This window comes from the organism of the source record quoted next, unplaced genomic scaffold, assembly GCF_019419815.1.
Source record: "Pyrus x bretschneideri cultivar Hongxiangsu unplaced genomic scaffold, Pyrus_bretschneideri_v1 Contig22, whole genome shotgun sequence".
Lineage (NCBI taxonomy): Eukaryota > Viridiplantae > Streptophyta > Magnoliopsida > Rosales > Rosaceae > Pyrus > Pyrus x bretschneideri.
Window position 1 is genome coordinate 2,831,717 of NW_025999524.1, and position 18,913 is coordinate 2,850,629.

At 40.0% G+C, this 18,913-nt stretch overlaps 5 protein-coding genes, 1 non-coding gene and 2 pseudogenes across 8 annotated transcripts; 4 read left to right on the forward strand and 4 right to left on the reverse strand.

Annotated features, from left to right (window-relative positions):
- The first annotated feature begins 621 nt into the window (after nt 1-621).
- Nucleotides 622-1,690, forward strand: LOC125477695 (nodulin-related protein 2-like). Of its 2 annotated transcripts, none has more exons than XM_048585102.1 (2): nt 622-707; nt 786-1,690. In XM_048585102.1, exons 1-2 carry the CDS (start codon nt 674-676, stop codon nt 1,457-1,459), a joined length of 708 nt encoding a protein of 235 aa, XP_048441059.1. In that variant the 5' UTR covers nt 622-673; the 3' UTR covers nt 1,460-1,690. The 2 variants fall into 2 exon arrangements, with proteins under 2 accessions (XP_048441059.1, XP_048441060.1); XM_048585103.1 differs by having other exon boundaries at nt 631-707; nt 864-1,690.
- Nucleotides 1,691-1,845: 155 nt separating this feature from the next.
- Nucleotides 1,846-4,448, forward strand: LOC125477694 (transcriptional regulator ATRX homolog). Its single transcript, XM_048585101.1, has one exon. The coding sequence runs from the start codon at nt 2,269-2,271 to the stop codon at nt 4,054-4,056; it is 1,788 nt and encodes a 595-aa protein (XP_048441058.1). The 5' UTR covers nt 1,846-2,268; the 3' UTR covers nt 4,057-4,448.
- Nucleotides 4,449-5,147: 699 nt separating this feature from the next.
- LOC125477824 lies at nt 5,148-7,227 on the forward strand. The gene is made up of 2 exons (XM_048585303.1): nt 5,148-5,341; nt 6,178-7,227. The coding sequence occupies exon 2, from the start codon at nt 6,179-6,181 to the stop codon at nt 6,965-6,967; it is 789 nt and encodes a 262-aa protein (XP_048441260.1). The 5' UTR covers nt 5,148-5,341; nt 6,178; the 3' UTR covers nt 6,968-7,227.
- A 245-nt stretch (nt 7,228-7,472) lies between these two features.
- LOC125477734 (uncharacterized protein At3g61260-like) lies at nt 7,473-8,587 on the reverse strand. The gene is made up of 4 exons (XM_048585149.1): nt 8,374-8,587; nt 7,912-8,278; nt 7,743-7,824; nt 7,473-7,667 (listed from the first exon to the last, which is right to left on the reverse strand). The coding sequence occupies exons 1-4, from the start codon at nt 8,585-8,587 to the stop codon at nt 7,473-7,475; spliced, it is 858 nt and encodes a 285-aa protein (XP_048441106.1).
- A 134-nt stretch (nt 8,588-8,721) lies between these two features.
- LOC125477823 lies at nt 8,722-11,895 on the reverse strand (annotated as a pseudogene).
- A 938-nt stretch (nt 11,896-12,833) lies between these two features.
- LOC125477735 lies at nt 12,834-14,516 on the forward strand (annotated as a pseudogene).
- TRNAT-AGU lies at nt 12,835-12,908 on the reverse strand. Its single transcript has one exon. It is a non-coding gene; the product is annotated as a tRNA-Thr (tRNA).
- A 234-nt stretch (nt 14,517-14,750) lies between the features above and the next one.
- Nucleotides 14,751-17,416, reverse strand: LOC103947226 (probable leucine-rich repeat receptor-like protein kinase At1g35710). 2 transcript variants are annotated; one of them, XM_048585377.1, is made up of 12 exons: nt 17,296-17,416; nt 17,042-17,194; nt 16,799-16,946; nt 16,620-16,691; nt 16,333-16,404; nt 16,132-16,203; nt 15,899-16,042; nt 15,718-15,798; nt 15,547-15,618; nt 15,349-15,420; nt 15,045-15,116; nt 14,751-14,952 (listed from the first exon to the last, which is right to left on the reverse strand). In XM_048585377.1, the coding sequence occupies exons 2-12, from the start codon at nt 17,133-17,135 to the stop codon at nt 14,862-14,864; spliced, it is 990 nt and encodes a 329-aa protein (XP_048441334.1). In that variant the 5' UTR covers nt 17,136-17,194; nt 17,296-17,416; the 3' UTR covers nt 14,751-14,861. The 2 variants fall into 2 exon arrangements, with proteins under 2 accessions (XP_048441334.1, XP_048441333.1); XM_048585376.1 differs by having other exon boundaries at nt 17,042-17,209; nt 17,296-17,403.
- Between the last annotated feature and the right edge of the window lie 1,497 nt (nt 17,417-18,913).

Sequence of the window (18,913 nt, forward strand, 5' to 3'; positions counted from 1 at the left end):
GAGATTCCCTTCAGATTTTTTTCTATCAAAATCCGCAGATCAAGTGATACAGATTTTTGAAATTTAATTTAACTGTTAAAAACAAAAATTATTTTTAAAAATTATAATAATTTTAACCGTTGAATCAAATTTTAAAAATTCGAATAATTTGATCCGGGAGTTTTAGTGGTAGTGATCCGCCCCAAAATTTTAATACCAAACAGGATTAGGTGAAAGACGAATATGCCATAAAGATACCGAAATCTGAACGCGGTGAGTAGCAAGAGGAGCCACCACCACAAGTACCCTGTGGCCGACGACAAATTTTTGCTTTGTCACAAGAACACGGACTGTATAACGTGTTTTTAATGATTTATTTTATTTTTTAAGTTATTAATTTTTTGACACATTTATTTTATCATTAACATAATAACATATAATATATTATCCGTATTTTCATTATAATGAAAATTTTCTCTTGCCGACAGATGTCCTTTTGCATTTCTGCTTTTAAAATGAAACGTGGACTCTATCATCACCAAGTGAAAGCACTACCGACAATCATAAATATATCCAATTATCCATCCATCTACCCATAAGGCAAGAGCAAGACAGTTTAAATATCATCAGCTTCTACCCGTTTTAGCAAACACTCCTCACAAGCAAAAGCACTTCTACCTTTCTTCACTCATTAATGGATCGGCTTTCAGCAGCTTTCTCTTCCGGAGGTTACGGGGACAAAGACCAGGAAGATCAGTATGGTGGCGAGAGAAAATCCGCGACGGAGGGTCGCCACGGGTCTGGAGGTTACGGGGACAAAGACCAGGAAGATCAGTACGGTGGCGAGAGAAAATCCGCGACGGAGGGTCGCCACGGGTCTGGAGGTTACGGGGACAAAGACCAGGAAGATCAGTACGGTGGCGAGAGAAAATCCGCGACGGAGGGTCGCCACGGGTCTGGAGGTTACGGGGACAAAGACCAGGAAGATCAGTATGGCGGCGAGAGAAAGTCCGCCACGGAGGGTCTCCACGGGAAGCCGGGACGTGCGGCACCGACGACGAGTGAGCTGATGTCGAGTGCAAAGATTGTGGCGGAAGCAGCCAAATCTTCAATGAACAAAGGGGGCGACGAAAATATCGACAGAGCTAGGGTTTCCGAGGCTGCTAGTAACATCTTAAGCGGTGCCGCACACTATGGCAAGCTGGACGAGAAAGAAGGACTTGGGAGTTATGTTGGTAAGGCCGAGGATATGCTCCGCAAGTACGGCAGCGGCGGTGACGGTGGAAGCGGCGGAGGAGGAAGTCACAACTCTTCTGAGTCTTATAAGTCTAGCGTGGGGAAGGAGAGAAGAGACGATGATGAGAACTATCCGGTGAGCGGAGAGCATGAGACTAGGAAAAAGGAGGATGAGGAGGAGGAGGGTGGATCAGGTGGGGTTGGGGGTTACCTTAAGGTGGCTCAGGGTTTCTTGAAGAAGTGATGATCGTCATAATTAATCACTAATTAAGTAACGTTAATTATGCTTATTCCTCTGGAACTTTCACTTAATTTGGCTTAAGTTGTTTACTTAATTATGATGTTAGATAAAGTTTGTTTTTCTGCATTTGGTTTGGGGTGTGCTGTTTCGGACCCAGTCCTTATATGTATCAGTCCTTATATGTATCAGTGTATGTATTTCTTTCCCAAAATTGTAGTAACTGTGTTTGTGTGTGGTAGATGTATCTAAATCTTATGATCGGACAGAGCACATCGGTTACACGTTAAAATCCCTACACGACACTAATCGTCTAATGAAACAATGCAAGTTATGTTACATGCTAGAATCTCTCCACGGCATCGCATGCTTAATCAAATAATGCAAGTTATGCAACCATTGTAATACACTGTAGCATTAGAAATTCTCTTTCAATTACTATCCGGCTCCGTGCAAGTATAACTTCTAATGCATAACATAAGTATAAATCTCAATGCGAGAGATCATACATGCTGATTTTATGCTCTACCGAAGTTTCTCTCGAGAAATGAGTGGCCGACGGAGAAAACCCGTGTCCAACCAATATTTGGCTTTCTACAATCTATGGATAATTGAAGAGTAAGAAAAAATTGAACCATCAATTAACAATTTAACACCACCCAAAATAGAAGTTGCTTGTGAATAACCCGTTGAAAACGGGTACTTCACAAAGTCGAGAGAGACATGCGTATATATTCACCGACAAGCTACTCAATTTCTCATCACTCTTACAGAAAAATTAACAAGGCACTGCTACATTTTCTTTGAATTAATCAATGGATCGGCGTCATGGTTCTGAAGATTACGAGGAGGAAGAAGGAGCTCATAGTCAGCCCCGACAGAGAAATATGACTAAATCTAAACCTACTGGAGGAGGGCACGTAGAAGAAGATGACCAAAGCCAAAATCGCCAAATAAAACCAGCTTACGGCGGTTCTCGCAAAGAGTATGGCGACGAAGAAGATCGAGACCGATATGGTGAGAGAAAATCCAGCAAACCGAAATCATCAGCAGCTTACAGTTCGAGGGAAGATGAAGATGAATATGACGAGAGAAAACCCAACAAGCCGAAAGCTGCTGCGAAAGCAGCTTACGGTTCGAGGGAAGATGAAGATGAATACGGCGAGAGAAAACCCAACAAGCCGAAAGCCGCAGCGGCTTACAGTTCGAGGGAAGATGAAGATGAATACGGCGAGACGAAACCCAACAAGCCGAAAGCCGCTGCGAAAACGGCTTACGGTTCAACGGAAGATGAAGATGAATATGGCGAGCTAAAATCCAACAAGCCAAAAACCGTTGCGAAAGCAGCGGCGACTTACGGTTCGACGGAAGATGAAGATGAATACGGCGAGAGAAAACCCAACAAGCCGAAAGCCGCTGCGAAAGTGGCTTACGGTTCGACGGAAGATGAAGTTGAATATGGCGAGAAAAAACCCAATAAGCCGAAAGCCGCTGCGAAAGCGGCTTACTGTTCGAGGGAAGATGAAGATGAATACAGCGAGACAAAACCCAATAAGCCAAAGGCCGCTGCAAAAACGGCTTACGGTTCAACGGAAGATGAAGATGAATACGGCAAGCAAAAATCCAACAAGCCGAAAACCGTTGCGAAAGCGGTGGCGACTTACGGTTCGAGGGAAGATGAAGATGAATACGGTGAGAGAGAACCCAACAAGCCGAAAGTCGCTGCGAAAGCGGCTTACGGTTCGACGGAAGATGAAGTTGAATATGGCGAGAGAAAACCCAACAAGCCGAAAGCCGCTACGAAAGCGGCTTACGGTTCAAGTGATGAGTATGGGGGCGAAGATGATCAGGATGAATATGGCCAAAGAAAACCTGGCAAACCAAAGGCCGCTGCGAAACAAGCTTATGGTTCTGAGGGTTATGGAGATGAAGATGATCAGGAACATCGCGAAAAGAAACCTAGGTCGGGTTCTGCCGGGAAAGCAGCCAAAGGCTCGAAACCTGAAAAAGATGGGAATGTGGAGGATGATCAATACCTCGAGAAAAAAGCTGTTGCTGCTAAACCATCAAAGTCAACTTATGGGGATGATAAGGATGAGCAGAATGAACATCGTGAGCGAAAAGTGGGCACTGACGGGAAACATGTTGGTGGTGTGGGGGCGGAGAAAGCGAAAGCAGGAGGAGCGAAGGAGAAAGGTGAAAAGCCATCAATGGGGGAGGTGATGTCGAGTGCGAAGATTGTGGCGGGCGCCAATAAAGGGGACAAGTTCGACAAAGCTGAGGTTTGCAAAGCTGCCAGTACCATTCTAGGTGCTGCCTCTGCGTACGGCGGTTTCGACGACAAAGAAGGCATCGGGAGTTACCTCAGCAAAGCAGAGGATATGCTTCGTAAGTATGGTGGCGGCCAAGAAGGTGAGGGAGGTGGCCCCAAAACTTCTGTTTCTCATTCTTCAGCTTCTGAGGAGAAGAAGAAGAAAAGTAATGATTCAAATGAGAGCGGTGGGGGCACGAAGAAGCCCACTAAAAAGGATGACGGTGAAGAGGATGGTGGTGGTGGAGTTGGGGGCTATCTGAAGATGGCTCAGGGTTTCTGGAAGGGCTAATCTGATGATTATCATTAATCACTAATTATGTGAAGTTAATTAAGCTCACTTCGAGAAACTTACATACACCAAGATACCACTAAAGTGACAATGCATGTCAATCATGCAGTGCATACTTATCACAAAGTATAGTATGATTCGTTTGATATATTGCCACGAGCAATATTCTTGTTGCATGAAAGTTTTTTCGTTTTCTTGGGTTGATGATCATAGTTTGTTTCTGATTTTCTGTATTCTATTTTGGGCTACTTTGGGCCCTCTTTTTGTTTTCCGGCTTGTTTTGGGTTAGAATGGACTTATGGTCCTGGGCCTACCTTCCTGCGTGTGGAGCCCTCTGTATTTCAATATGTATTTTTGTATTTCTTGCTAAATAAGTAAAGTGGTGTTTGCATAAATTAATTTTTGTAATTTGAAATACTTATCTTTGTTGTGTAAATATATTAAATATGTCATAGCTCTCATTTCTAAATTTGTTAAATAATCCAATTATTATCTTATTAATATTTTTTTTCTATAATATTAGAAGAGGCTAGAGTTAATCCTTCCTCATAACAAATAAAAATCTTTTGCTATATTAACAAACATGTTTATTTACTTGGAATTGTTACTATTTCTTACAATTTTTGAGTTAGGTAATACGTGCGTAATATAATATAATAAATTTTACATTGTGATTCGTAATTAGATACTTAAAAGAAATTAAATTGATTAACGAGAACCAACTAATACATATATTTGTTTACTCGACAATACATAACTTCTTCGATTCAATAACTTCCCAAGTTCCAAGTCAGTAAAATCAATGTCCAATGCCTAATTGGTGTCTCTAAACATAATCTAATCAGATTTAGGTGATAGTTAGACACATCAAACCAACCCATCTATACTTATATCAGGTCTGCCCAACAAAACATTGATTTTTCTTGGGTACACAAACCAAATAGCATTTAATATTTTATTTTTTTGGTTTAAAAATAAAAATATTTAATCTTTTTTTCACTAAAAATATTTGATTTGTTATTCTCCTATTGGCTAACGGCCACTCTGTTTACGCTTTTGTTTTCCAACAAGAGAGGTAACCAGAATCCTTGTGACACGGGCTTCAACACCTGGCACCTACCCCCATTTTTAACACTGTTACATTCTCCACGGCATCTTTTCCTTTTATTAACACGCGAGGCAGCTACGGCGATCGGAGATACAGAGGAACCGAGCTGCTCGCTCGTTCATCAGCTGCCGCTTTCTTTCCAAATCCCCTCGGAATTTCAGTCATTCTCGTTAAAAGGTGAGATTTCGACCTCCAAATCGTCCTTTTATGTCTTAATTTTAATTTTATTTTATCATCGATTCGAATCTACGTAAAAATTTGCCGCGTTGAGGTGTTGAATTGCGATGATTGTTTGGTCTGTTGATTGTGAAAGCTTGTTAATTTCGCTTGTCAATGGTGTCACCGTTCAAATTCCTTGCGACCCAAATCATATTTTGCTCGACTGTTTGTTGGGTAGTTCTATCCTAGCGCTTTGGTTTCTCCATCAGAAATCAACTGTGACGTCTTAATTGGGTTTTTTGGGTAATTTGTGGTAAACTTATGCTGTATTTTGCAGAAATTAAGAATTATAATGTTAAGCTTAGAGAATGGTAGAGGATTTCATGTTCCCCAGTATATGGAAAGTGATTAAACAAATTATGAGGTGTCCGGTTGTGATTAAACAAATTATGAGGTGTCCGGTTGAACTGGTGTATTAAGGACTCTACTGTGAAAGGCTATTTTGAAAGAATTGCGGTGTCTCGATTCAGACGTATTTTTCGTCATTAAGACATTTTGGTGTTGGATTGGTCTATTGTTTTGGGGATTCCAATGCATGCTTGCTGTAATTCATACTATGTTTGTTGAATAAATTACTTATTCACATTGCAAAAGGATAATCAAATTTGTGGAAATACAAACTACATTTCTTTTATGTTGTCGTTTATCCTAGAATTTCTCTATAAACTAGCTTCTTGTTGACAGGGCTTAAAGGATTTTGGAACATTCATGTTTCTTGGCCGAATGCTGTTGCATGTTCTTTAGGGTTTTAGCATTTAACCCCTTTGTTTGTATTGGCCTGATTTGTTTGTTAGGATGTGGGGTTTTGCTTCAAATGCCATCACAAGCATTGGACTAAAAAGAAGCTCATCAGAGCCAAGTCGGGTTTGCTTGGACTCCTCGGATGATGAAGTCTGCTCGAATTCAAGCCGAGAGGAAGGGTTAGAATGCCCTATATGCCTGGAATCTTTCAACATTGTCGAGAATGTGCCCCATGTCTTATGGTGCGGCCATACCCTGTGCAGAAACTGTGTCTTGGGGCTTCAATGGGCCGTTGTAAAGTTTTCCTCTCAAAAGTTTAAGATACCATTCTTCATTTCTTGCCCTTGGTGCTACCTGTTGTCTTTGCGGCTGATTTATAAGGGCAATCTAAAGTTTCCTCGCAAGAATTTCTTCCTTCTGTGGATGGTTGAGAGCTTTAATGGTGATAGGGTAAAATTTGTTCCTGCAATCAGTGGGGAAAACCAACAAATTGGTTCTCCAAGAGCAAGTTTTGCTATTGGAAATCAAGCTGGCAATGGTAACCTGAGGAGGAACCATTCTAGTTGTCCTTCACTATCAAGGTATAACCGTGATGATAGAGGTGGCCGTGTGGAGCGGCATCTATTCTCCCTGCACAAGTCTTTGGATTGCTTCATTCACATTACATCCAAGTTCCCATTAGTCATATTGTTTCTCGTGATTGCATTTTTTGCAATACCCGGCAGTGCTATAGTTTTGGCAATCTACTTGTTACTCACAGTGGTTTTTGCAATCCCATCGTTCTTGTTATTGTACTTTGCATACCCTATTTTGGAGAGGCTGGTAAAGGAGATAACCTCGTGACCCATCAACTTGAGTCTTTGCTATCCTCATCCTTCTCAGGTCTCATGCGTATGACGGTGGAAGTTTCAAGAGTTTAGTGGGAAGTTTCTTGGGTAATTTGTAAGTTCCGACTTCTGTGTCTAAACGATTGTCACTAATGTAACTATCATTATTTGTTTGAAGTAGCTGATTTCCTTCTACCCAAGCTTGAGTACTCTCAAGATTAATGCTCTCAAGTGATTTTAGATGAGGTATTGAAATATATCGTAGTGGATTACATACATGCTTATTTGAAATCCGGAGAAAATGAATATACGACTTTGAATTGTAATTTACCATATGAAATGAGCGTCTATTAGTTAGTTTGTAATTGGGAAATTCATTTGTGTTTTATTTATACGCTTTATAAATATGGGGCAGCTAACCGTGCGGTGGAACTCCCATCTTATTGTGATTGACTCTCTGTGAAAATACAGTATCTTGATAGAAATATTTACACTCGAAAGTAGGTGAGTAATTGGTCCAATTAGAAGCAGAAGCATGTTTTAGGAGCTTTCCCTGTTCTTCTCATTTCTTTTGCCTTTTGATTCACCTTCAAGACACCATTTCTGTACCTCTCCTCTGCCTGTGCCCTAGCTCCTTCTGCTATCTCTTTGATATATTCCATCTCTGCGGCGAACTTTCGTAGTGCTTTTTCTCTTTTTTCCGCTACTTCACTTTGCTGTCGTTCCATTAAGTGGATTATTAGTTCATGATCAGAATATTGATTGTATATGAAAGTAAAATGAAGCAAAACCTGTTTTTTATCGAGATGGTTTCTGCATTTCTTCTTCTTCTTGTTCTCCCATTCGAGTATTGTGGCTTTTTGCGTCTCATACCTGACATTAATGGCTGTCAGAACCTAAATGTGACATAATGTTTGAATTATAAATTATGCAAAATGATCGCCGATGATGAGTAGCTACCTTGCTTTAAGCCTAGCAATCTTGGTTTCCTCCCAAATATCTGCTTGTGTTTTCCTTATTCCAGGTCCTGTTGAAGTCGGCTTCTTGGTTTCATCCCAACGGCTTTCGGGTTTCGTAGTGGCAGACAAATTGGGTTTTGGTGCTGCAGTTTCAGGTTTTACACCGCCAGCGCTGCTCGACCGTTTATCATCAAAAGTTGGAGTTCTCTTGATAGATGGTGGTCGAAGGGGGGGTGGTGGTGGTGGTGCAGTTTGAGGTTTTATACGGTCAGGAAGGACAGCCTTTTCTGGCTTCTCCCGGGTTGTGGCAATGGTTATTGGCACCTTACCTTCTGGATCTTCTCGTGCTGGAGTACTTTTCCTCGAACCTGCACCTAATACAGAACATCTTGGTTCTAGCTTGAAAACCGGAAACTCGGTGTTTATGGTCGTTAACGATGTTAAGAGTGTAAGATACTTTTACCTGAGAATATTTTGGAAAATCTTCCAGGTTCCGGCTCTGAAATTGCCGTTTCTTCCTTTCCGCTCGTGATCCTCACCAAAGTTGGTTTACGCTCATTGCCCGTCATTTCCTCGTCAGAGAGGGCCGAATCTTCGGTTGATTTAATGGCAAATGCAGCAGCTGCCACTGCAGTTGCATGCTCCATTGCTCTGCTAGCATCGTAGTCTTGACTCATTTTTCCTGAGAGCTGTCTCTGGAACCAGTTCTGGGTTTCCTTTTCTCTGCAAGATATAGCTTAAACCACTACGAAAATTTGTTTCCACACCAAAAAATTTGTATATTATGCAGAGACAAAGGGCCATGTATTACCTTTGAAAAACTGAGTTTTCTGCAGCGGTATTCTTCGGTCGTAGACGCTGCCTGACTCGTCAGTCTTCTCGTCCTGCGCCGGTGAATCTCACCCTAACAATAGTGATTAGTCAAATATAAACGGATATGATCCTCTAGTTACAAATAGTAATCATAGTTACATAATCGAAACAAAGTCGAATATTTTCGGGGTTAAGGAGCGAATTACCTTATTTGGTTGATCAATCCATTCTTTCCGAAGAAACGAGCCCCGAATTTTCTTCTCTGTGAATTAAGGATTGTTGCTCATAGTTTGGTGTTTATTTGAAGGATAAGATTAGAGAAGAGGAGCTTGTTTAAAGCTCGTTAATAGGCTAGTTTTAGGGCAATGCTGGCAAGAAAGCTTGAGGTTACTTTGCACACAAGTTAGGGTTTCCTGGTGAAAGGAAAGTATTTCTTCTTTGCAATGATTCTTAGCTTTCAAAATTCTTAAGAAAAACTCCATGAAAAGTTTATGCTATTCTTCTGTTTCGAAAATAGTACTTAAAAATTACATAAAAAAACACTGCAAATTAATACTACCAATACTAGAAACCTTTAATCTAAGAACAAGGAAAGGTGGAACCCAAAAAAATGTAAGAAAGATTTTCAATTAAGCGCAGGCCGGGGCATGGAAATTTTTTATAGATACAAAGACGATTGAATCCGCCGCAACGCTGATCGTTGAAGTGGGATCAACGAGCTTTGGTTTCATTTCCGGAATGTCTGATGCGTTTGTGAGTTTCAAAGGAGTTCCATTGAGCAACACCACATCACTTTGAATGTTGCCACCTTCTGGTGTCAAATGATACTCTTCTCTTTCTGGTTCACCATTAGCACCGTACTTTCTCGTCGTAAGTATTTGCCTCCGGTACAAATTATAGTCGGGGAGAACAGCGACGTCGAAGGTCGTGGTGTTGGACATGTTGATCAGAACTAGTGTGACCCCTTTCTGTAACAAAGTATGTTTAGATCCTATAAATGTTGATAAAGGAAAGGCTAATTAGGGTTTGAGGTCCGAAATTTTGAGGTATACCTGATTCTTTGTGCAATGGCAATATGCTCTCAGATAAGGAGAGCCAAAGTTCATGGTGGAAAGAACCCTAGTTCCCATTAGTCTATGCCACAAGAGTGCACTGGTAGGGGAAAAAACAGCAGAAAAGATTTAGAAAAGTTCAACGAACTTCGGTACTGTTTGATAACCATTTCAAATTTAAAGCGGAGATTCGAACCCGTAATAATCGGGATTAGGGATGAATGTGGTGGTGTTAAGTAGAGCATAGTTCCCTCCAATCAAGGCTTGTCTGCAGTAAACCTTGTGGTTGTAGGTCGATGTCATGCCAAGCTGGTCCAAATACCTATTTCAATCAACACATTTGTTTATATTTGCTCATAGATTTTCGGGTATCGATTTTCACACTCTCGTTTTGTCTGTCACTCCATAATGTACACGGAGAGAACAAAGAAGTGAGAAATTCAGTTCCCAAATTGTAATGGCGAAAAATGTGTTTACCAAAAGCCATCAGCAAAAGTATGTGAGACATCTTTGCCACCACTGTTATAAGCTCCACCTGCTTCCCCAACCCAAGCTTCCGACCGTGGCCCAAACTGCTGGATTGTATTCGACAAGTCGTAAAATGTTTGAGCTATCTCTGACAGAAAAAATGGATCTTGAACCTTGTCGATAAGCTCAGGATCAACACCTGAAAAAAATCATAAGATTTTCCCCAAATCACAGACATTTTTCTGCCGATGATCAATACTTAGTGATGATTTTTAATATTTGTATTACCTGCACCAAGATTGTATAAGTGATGAGTTACACCATCAACAACGCCTGGCCCCGTGGCCTGCAGGAAGTTTTCGAACCATTCTTGTCGTAAAATCCAGCAGGGCCTAAAACCTTAGGTCGATTTGAGGCATCGGGGTACAATTCTGTCACAACTTCTTTCAGCTTTTTCATGTCTTTTGCATATTGCTCACTTTCTATTCTTGCAGATACTCCACTCCCGGATAGCTCATTCCCTATTGGCATTTGCAGTCAAATGAGCAACAGTTATATATATAGAACTCACAATCCTTCTACAGAGCGATTAACTACTAAAAAAAGTCCGCATTTAAAAAAAAGGAAGTAATGTCATTTACCAAGCTCATATGAATCAATCTGGTATCCCTTAGCAATTGTGTACTCCATCAGATCACGAGAATTTTGAGCGTTCCAATCGCCGATTCGAAGGCTTTTGTCTTCAGAAGACACTTTCTTCCCATGCAAAGCATTCAAACCAAATGTGACTTTAGCTCTGCAAAAAATGAACGTGTGAGTGACTAGTAAATCAAGGTGCCATCTTATTTCCTGCATTGATTTATATGGAGAAATTATCATACTTCGTTTTGTTAAAGAACTGATTGAGCTCATCCCATCTTTTATGGTGAAGGCAAGCTTCGCTGAATCCGAACAAACCCGAATCATTTTTCTTGAAACGGTTGCATGATTTATCTCCAAATCCTACACCATAACTGACCTGATCTTGCAATGAGCCTCCAACTCTGATTCTCATTGGATTGAAAGCTGAAAATTTTCCAACAAATTCAGTCCTTCATCAACACAACGTTTTCTAATTTTAAAACGAAAGTAGTACTAGTGAAGCCAATCACGGATTAGGCAAGCAGAACTAAACGTCAGAGTTTCGATAATCGAATTCTCAAAGTTTTACTCAGAAAACACTTACCCTTGACAGCATTGTGCAAGATCTTGTTACTCAAATCCTGCAAATACGAGCAAAGATTAAGATCCTCACCAATTTGTTTATTTAGAAGATGAAAGAGTACGACTAGAAACACATATAACGAGAAAAGACTCATTAACTGTAAGGAGATAAGCAGTGTTCAATGGAGAAAAAGACGATACAAACCAGATTAAAAATGCCAGCCTTCCCCCATGGGCACTGACCGTAGTCACATTTGTCAGCAGGCCACCAGTCCAAAGTTGCACAGATGAAGTTATCATCTGTGGTGGCTATGGAAGTCACTCCTTTGACTCTCACTTCAACGTACTCAGCTAAACCTAATGAAAACCACGATACACAAATAAAAAATATGGCTGCTCCTCTAACCTCCATTTTTTTCTCACACAGTAAATCTGGGATAAAAATCATGTTTATATATAGTCCTTTTTTTTTGAAATACATAATATGGATAAGGATAAATCTAGGTAGGGTAATTTGTTTGTTTGTCAAAATCCATGTGTTTGTTCATGTACGTATCACTGACAGTTTTAAGATTTTGAAAATCTCTTTTATCCTGCTATCTATCTTATCCAATTTGAGATAATTTTGTTGTAGTAATCATTATGTTTAACCGAAATAGTGGGTTTGTGTGTGATATCGCAATTTTGGTTTTATAATTTTTCTCGCATCAATCTAATGAATTGTCACAAATTGATATTATACGTGACTGATAATAATATATAAAAATGTTGTAGAGCAAAAAATAATCTGAATTTTTTTGACGTGACAAGTAACAAAGATGCTCCTATTAAATTGGTAAGCCCCACATTTATTTTACAACCCTCCTGAAGACATGAACTTGTGGCTACAACTCCACCAAGCTTAATAAGGAGAAAGATCAAAGGTATTAAATATATCATTAATAACCAAATCTTATCTTTATGCTTTCCTAATTGAAGACCAACCCAATCAAATAAGGAATCACAATAAAATTCAATAATATCTCCAGGACAATTCTTTCCTACTCTATCCAATGGATGACATATCTTGGCCAACTAAATTTCAACACATGTCATGAAAAACCCTACACATGTGGCCAGCCCTAGTTCTATAAATGCCCCATTTTCCATTAATTTATAGTAAGTTTTGCGCTATCCCGTTAAGCCATAAACTCTCTCTATTTTCAAAGAAACTGACTTAGACATCAAAGATTCATTAGCTAAATCCCCCACTGAAAATTGAACCAATCTTTGCTACCACAAATGTGCCAAAAATAAATAGCCGTTATTAATTCGTTTGGGCTCAGCTTAAGTCCAACACCCAAAACCAAAAAAGTAAAAAAAATAAAAATTAAAAAAAAGAAGTCAAATGCTTTCATTGAGAGTTGAACTCAAGACCTCCCGCTTACTAAACGGGTGCTCTAACCAACTGAGCTATGAAAGCATTCGTGGTGATACCTTTATCAGATTCCTTTTTATCTGGTGAAACGAAAACAATGGCCTTCTGCTCAGCAGCAACAGCTTTGCCGTAAGCAGACTCTTGGCATTCTGCTCAGACCCACGCCATGGGAGCCTCTCCCATGCTTGGAACTTGGAAGCTCTTCCAACACATCCCACAGCCCACAATCTGCTTCTAAAACACAATGTTAAAAGCTTCGCTGCTCAGAAACGAACTCATCCTGACCGTCGATGTATTTACCAAGATGTTGCAGAACGGGATGTGCCCAGATAATTATACCCTCCCTTATTTGCTGAAGGCTTGTGCGAGGATGCAAGGTGTCGTCTTGGGAAATTGGTTCATGGGTTCTGTTTGAAATTGGGTTTTGTTTCTGAATCTTTGTTGGTAACTCTCTGATTGTTATGTACTGTGCGTTTGATAACGTGAAGAGAGTACTGTACGTGTTCGATGAAATGCCTAGCCGAAATTTAGTTTCATGGAAGGTCATGATTTCTGGGTTTGCAAAGGTGGGCAGTCTTGACATGGCGAGATTGTTCTTTGACGAAGCTCCGGTGAGGGACAGGGGGATATGAGGTGCCATGATTTCTGGGTATGTGCAGAATGGTTGTTTCAGGGAAGGTCTTTATTTGTTCCAGTTGATGCAGCTTAGGATACAGAACCCGATGAGGCGATTTTTGTTAGTGTTTTATGTGCTTGTGCTCATTTGGGAGCTCTGGATATTAGGATTTTGATTCACCCGTATTTGAATCAGCTTCGGTTGCGGTTGAGTGTTCGATTGACCGCTGGTCTGATTGGCATGTATGCCAAATGTGGGAGATTGGAGTTAGCTAGAGGACTGTTTGATGAAATGCTGCAAAGAGACACGGTTTGCTGGAATGCGATGATTTCGGGAATGGCAATGCATGGAGATAGCGAAGGTGGTTAGGCCAGATGATGTTACTTTCATTGCTGTGTTTACTGCTTGCAGTTATTCCGGCATGGCAGACGAAGGAATGAAGGTGTTTGATAAAATGCGTAGGATATACATTGAGCCAAAAAGCGAACACTACGGATGTATCATTGACCTTCTGAGCCGTGCCGGGTTCTTCGAAGAAGTAAAGGAGAGAATTCAAAAGTATACCCAGTTCAAGTAAATCATCTGAATAAGCAGTAGCTTGGAGAGCATTTCACCTTGAATGTCACATCGGGGTCTATGTCTTGCTGTCGAATTTGCATGCAGCTTCACGGGAGCATGGTGATGCCAGATGAATGAGGAATTTGATGAGAAACGGAGGAGTAGAGAAGGCTTCAGGCTGCAGCTCGGTCGAGATCAATAGGGCAGTTCTTGAATCCATTGCGGGGGAGAAAACTCAACCGAAAATGGAAGAAATTTGGGGACCATAAACAAGCAGTTGGATTTTTCAGGCAGTGATCGATGTTCGTTTCAAGTTGACAAGACTTGAATCGAAGCTTTAATGTTTGATTGCCGAATTCCTAACCTTCAGCACATAAAAAAGAACTAAACAAAACTTGTAGTATCGAGATTTTTCGTACCAAAAATTAACGGTTGATTTCTATACTATGATTTAAAACATGCATTAGTTTTGCAACTAATGTGAAGCCTTGCTACTATTTACCATACAAGCAGGAGAACTTTAACGAAAAACTCCCGGTAGTGTTTACTTTAACAGAAAACCACATTTTTACACTAAAAAATCAATTCTAATATTATTCACTTTACCTTTTATTTTGTTATTTTCGTTAAAACTCAAAGTTTTCAAACCATTTTTATTAGTTTTTCTTATAAGCAAACTCCTTGCGGAGTTAAGCAACATAGGAACTCATCAGTGACAGCAAAACTTCATCGATATATATTTCCATTCCGAGACTATAAGAACCCTTGTTTGGACGGTAAAAAACACAACCTGTTAACAAGTAAATAATAGCTTGATGTCTTGACTAGACGAGAAATTCTGCGTCTGTGAGCTCAAGAACTTTGTGTATGCCTATCGGTTTTACACCTGGTCGGAATGCATTCCCTTCAATATACCTGTGAGAAAACAATGGACCAAAATATCAAACACATTGCTGCATAGTTTTAGTAATTCGAAGTTTCCAATTTCCGGAGGCAAAGAAACTCACATGTCTTTCAAGAACGGGTGTTTGTAGAAGGCATCAGGAATTCTTCCTGAAAATTGATTGTGATCCAAGTACCTAAAATTGATAAAAATCAGAACAAGGAATGAATGAAACTGCAGACTAATTTTCCTTGATCTAAGGCAGTAATGGGTAGATCCTTCATCAAGGTTGTTTACTTTCCAGAGTACAAGTTGACCATATAAAAAAGGAGGCAAGCCCTTGATCTTTGATGAAACTACCCCCTAAATACCAATTAGTCGAGCACAAACAAACGCAAAGAGTAGAAATGTCGTAAAAAGGAACTCACAAGTACGTCAGTCTCGGAATATGGGAAAGTCCTAATGGAACTATCCCAGACATCTTGTTGTAAGATAGGTACCTGTAACCAACAAACTTCGTGTCAGGTCAAAATGTAATGAAACTAATCCAAATGATGATGTTTAACTCAAGAGATTAGAAACAGCCCATCGGGACAAGAACAAAGAGAGGGGGGAGAGAGACATACAGTATTTCCAGTTTGGACAAGCTTGCGAGCTGTGCTGGAATTCCTCCGGTAAGATAGTTGTTGTTTAGGTAACTAGATACCCCAGTTGCAAAAAGATTCACTTCAGTTACCATGTCATTTATACTTTTGAGGTAGAGATAATTATGTATTCGCCAACTTGGACTAACTTACAGGTTACGCAAAGCGGGAAAGCAGCCCTCAATACGTATGAGTTCCCTAATAGTACCCACCAAATGATTGTTACCAACGTCCCTATGAACAAATAGCATCAGAATGGCACACATTAGTAACAACTAACAAGATACAGATGAATTAACTTTACAAAGTGTTAGGCGTAGTTATGTAAACATACAAATGCCGAAGATTTTGCAGAGTTCCTAGTTCTGGAGGAATCCGCCCAATAAGGCGATTTTCTTGCAGATACAGATAGCGAAGCTCAGGAAGATTAGCAAGCTCCTTCGGGATTTCTCCTTTAAAACTATTAAAGCTTAGATGCCTGCAGAATTATTAAGTAAATCATGGTGAATTAGTCCTTACAAGAAAAATGCAAATTCATTGTGAAAGAACGAATCAGAATTCACTCACAAATGGGTTAAACTCTTCAATCCACCAATTTCAGGAGGAATGACATCTTGTAGCTTATTCCATCTCAAGTTACTGAGAAGCAACAAGAATTAGTAAACGATCAAAAATATAAAAACGAAGACTTCTATTAGAAAACTATGCACATGAGTTGAACACAAGACAAATTATCTTAAACTAAAAAGGATTAGAAAAGGGCTGTACAGCATTTTGAGACGCTTCAAACGCCCGATTTGCGGAGGAATAGGGCCGGTCAACTTGTTGTTATGGAGATCCCTGTGACACAGACAGAGTCACATACAGATATAGTAGATTCTTCAAAACAAAGATCAAACTTTTAAGTTTTGAAAAAAATTAAAAACAACCAGAGGGTTATTGATTTATGCATTTGTATCTGATAAATTTATAGATTTTGAAACAGCAATTTGTATTAATTGTGATAGTTTTGGATAAATTAAATATCAGTAGATTGAAGAGGCGTGTGTTCTTACAGCCTAGTGAGATCCAAGAGATTGGTGACAGCAGTAGGGAAAGGCCCAACAATTGACACTGCATACACCTCCCTGCAAATTTGCAGAACGAGAAACAACACATAAATACATAATTTTTGGTTAAAGCTAAAAACTTTGGGGCGAAATCGAATGGAAGGTGGAAGAAGTGGTGTGCTTACAACTCGGTGACGACTCGGTAATCGCCTTGAGTGGAGCAAGTGACACCGGACCACGGCGGAAGGTCGCCGTCTCCGCACGGATCGTCGCCTACCCAGGCGTACACCACTCTCCACCCCAGCGAAGCCTTGATCTCGTTCAGTGCTTTCACTGTCACAAAAAACCACCCATTTCCATAATTCCCCAATCACATTCGCAGAGAGAGAGAGAGAGAGAGAGAGAGGTGTGAGGAGTCGAGGACTTACTGTCGCGTTTGAGGGTTTTGGCGTCGAGAAGCAGCGGAGGGAAGACGAGGAGGAGGACCAGAGAAAACGCGGCAATTGGAAGACGAACCGCCATTGTCGTCTCCAAAAGGGGATTTTGGAGATATCTCGCAGCAGATCTCTGATCTCAGACTTCTTCACTCACACACACCTTCCACTCGGATTAATTAAGTGGCACTTAATTATATGATTAGATCTAAAACTCTTTCCTTAATTATGATTTGTTAAGTAACTACCTGAGAGATTAGTGATTTCACTTGAGCTTCTTCGATCTCTCCTCTCCAGAGATTGGAACTCTGCCTTCGTCCTCCCGTCGGTGACCCTTTTTTCTTATTATTTTTTTCGTTTTAATTGTTTTTTCCTTTATTCTGATTGGTCGGGCCTCCTTCCGGCTGCTTTTTCTTTGGGCCTCTTCACTGGTGTTTCTTTTGGGCCTTGTCTCGTTTAGTTATTTACGGGGGTACTATGGGCTTTTATGGGCCTCTCGTTTTTTTTCTTTTCTCTAATAATTGAGCAGTATTTGAGTACATTGATATTTACACTAGAAGCGAGTGAGAGTTCGGTTAAATCATACAATAAGCAACCTAATTTGGTATCAAGTTCGTTATTCATCAGATTCAAACCTAAGACCTCTCACTTCTAAGCGAATAATAATATCACCAGATCGTATTACTAAGTGGTAATTGAGCAGTATTGAACGAGAGAAAATTTCAAACTTGGGGGTAAGGCATATTTTTTTTGTACACTCGAACTTCATTTTACTTATTTTTTGTAATAGCATTCTAAACTCGGGGGTAGGGCGTATTTTTTTGCTACATATTTCTCTAATGAGAACTCGATTTAATCCTTGCCACTGTTCAAATAAGCAAGTGTGTTGAGGAATACAAATATTTCCGTTTACACCCAATAACGCATTTCATTATCAAATTTCACTTTCATGATATATGCGATCCATATTTCACCTTATTAGACAAGAAAATAACAATACTTAAGATAGAAAAGTGTTATTCGCAAACTGAAAAAAAATTGAAAGCACAAACTAGAACTCTAAATTAAATTCACGTATTCATAGAAAAAGCTTCAACTTAATATACACACACGAAAACTTTTAATTTTGGACCCACATGGTACATGTTCGAAAGCAAAATGTCTACTTTGACCTCGAAAAAGAAAGCTATAGCTTTAAATATATTTATGATATTCATGGGCTTCTTTTGAATTACATGATGACGATATCTCCTCCTCCACCCACCCAATTTGAACTGGCGGCTCCGATCCCATGAAGAACATCAATTCAGGAAAATATGGGACCATTTCCATGCTTGTTTTTCCCGCTTCCACGAGAATTAATTTCTCATTAAATTATCGGGATAGTGATGATTAATTCAAAAACAAATATGAAAATAACGTGTACATGCGCTGATGAGTACTAATTAATTAAGAAAACTAATACACTAATTATAACAAGAGGATTAAGGAACTAAAGAACTAGCTAAACTCCTTGATAGCAATATTATACCGGTCCCCATGCATGATCGTCGTTCTCGTTCATCATTTCGTTATGAAGACGGAAAACGGACTCGAATATGGCTGCTGGATCAAGGAATTAAACGCTCAAGAACCGATCAAGAACGATAAGTATTTATATATTCGTGGTAAAATATTCAGATATTTGTTTGATGAGGACGTTACTTGGGGTGCAGGGTAACTTGACGATGAGGTAATGGATTTGCACTTTCAATTGTGAAGAGGGTTGGGACCGGAGGGGACGAGTCTCTTCTCGACGCCGTATCTTGGGTCAATCTCGTGACCATCTTGATCTTGATGGTCGTCGTGAGCCGGCTGTGAGGGGCT